Below are 1705 nucleotides of genomic sequence, written 5' to 3' on the forward strand. Positions count from 1 at the left end.
AGCTGTCTTCAGACACACCAGAAGAGAGCATTGGATCCCATTACAGATGGTTGTGAGCCACCATGTGGTTGCTGGGAATTGAACTCAGGACCTCTGGAAGAGCAGTCAGTGCTCTTAACTGCTGATCCATTGCTCTTAACTGCTGATCCATTTCTCCAACCCACAAGGTTTAGCTTTATATTTTTTTAAAGATTTATTTATTATTATATATAAGTACTGTAGCTGTCTTCAGACGCACCAGAAGAAGGCGTCGGCTCTCATTACGAGTAGTTGTGAGCCACCATGTGGTTGCTGGGGTTTGAAGAGCGGTTGGTGCTCTTACCAGCTGAGCCATCTCACCAGCCTAGCTTTAAAGGTTTAGCTTTAAATAGGGAGCAAGAGATCTGCATGTCTAAGTAGTCCTAGTCAAGTCCTCCCTCTGCCCCCTACTTTCATGGCCTTGGTTTCAGTCCCTCCTGCCAGGTGGTAGAGCAGTCAGAAGTGTGTGAAATCTCCTGACAAGTTTCCCCTTCTGGCTGGCACCAGGCTCCATCCATCCCCTACTCTCTCCCAGCCTGAGAAATATCTTGGGGAAATTTGAATTTCTTGGGAGCCATTATTTCAATGTCTGAAAACCAAAGGGAAGAACTCCATTACAGTAGTCTGAGATAAGTCTTGGAGAGAGGCATTTACTTTGAGTCTCAAAGAGGCCTGGAGATTTGGCAATTTAGGTCAGTGGGTAGCTGTCTACCATTCCAGGTGGGTGCAAGTTTGGCAGCAATCAGAGCTCATGAGATTATTTCCTTAAAGGACATAAGTTTTCAAAATGGAACTCTCAGTGACCAATCATCCGGAAATGATCAAGCCCCTGCATGATTTCTGCAGACAGGTGGGAGAGCATACTGACTCCTCATGCCCTGACTCGTGGGGTCTGGACTCAGCCCTTGGAGCTGTGTGCTTTGAAGAATCCTTCCCACCCCTGTCCTCACACCGCCCCTTGAGGGTTGATGGCCATCAGTTGCCTCTCGTTGGGTTAAACTCCCCTTCTACCATTATGGAAAACACAGATTTTTCTGCTTATTTATCTTTTCATTGCTAGTTCATAAAGTGTCTTTCACATTCTGAGCAGATGTGAAGTACTTGACTTCTCCATCCAATCCTGCTCCCTCTGCCTTGGCCTGAGTGAAGTCTGGCTCGCTTTCAGCAGCCAGCTCAGAGAGAGCAAGGAGAGGGAAGGGGTAGTCTCCCATTTAACCTCTCTCTTCAGCTCGATGTGGTCTGGTCTCAACTTTCCCCTACACCCTCATCCCCATGACTCTTGGTTTCCAGTGGCCGCTCTCTTCTGTCCCATTCTGTTATAACATCTCCAGCATCGTTGACTCCTGAGCATTAACGAGTCTGAGATTCTCACTTATCTGTCAGTCTTCACTGGAGTGTTACCAGGCTTGTGGGACTTCTCTGCCATCTGCATGCTGCAAGAAAGCAATGTGGTTCATCACAACGAAGTAGCAGGTGTTAGATCAAACTTGGGGAGTCTGACCCCAAGTAGATTATTTTAGATGTATTTAAGCACAACACAATTTGGTGAAAACTTTTCTAGTAGTAATGAACCAATCCCATGTACCTACACAGTAAAGCTTTAAGACATGACTACATCGGGGCAATGGTGGCGCACGCCTTTAATCCCAGCACTTGGGAGGCAGAGGCAGGCGGATTTCTGAGTTCG

General features: G+C 46.9%; 1 protein-coding gene across 2 annotated transcripts in view; it reads right to left on the reverse strand.

The window, feature by feature from the left end:
* Nucleotides 1-1027: 1027 nt before the first annotated feature.
* LOC116101357 (steroid 17-alpha-hydroxylase/17,20 lyase) overlaps nucleotides 1028-1705 on the reverse strand; it is a 9047-nt gene continuing 8369 nt past the window's right edge. The window contains exon 9 of one of the 2 annotated variants that reach the window (XM_031384937.1): nucleotides 1028-1451. In XM_031384937.1, the coding sequence (XP_031240797.1) occupies nucleotides 1416-1451 (36 nt within the window). In that variant the 3' untranslated portion in view covers nucleotides 1028-1415. The remainder of the gene's footprint in view (nucleotides 1452-1705) is intronic. The other variant, XM_031384939.1, reaches the window with a different exon arrangement.

This window comes from Mastomys coucha, unplaced genomic scaffold, assembly GCF_008632895.1.
Source record: "Mastomys coucha isolate ucsf_1 unplaced genomic scaffold, UCSF_Mcou_1 pScaffold21, whole genome shotgun sequence".
NCBI classification, from domain to species: Eukaryota; Metazoa; Chordata; class Mammalia; order Rodentia; family Muridae; genus Mastomys; species Mastomys coucha.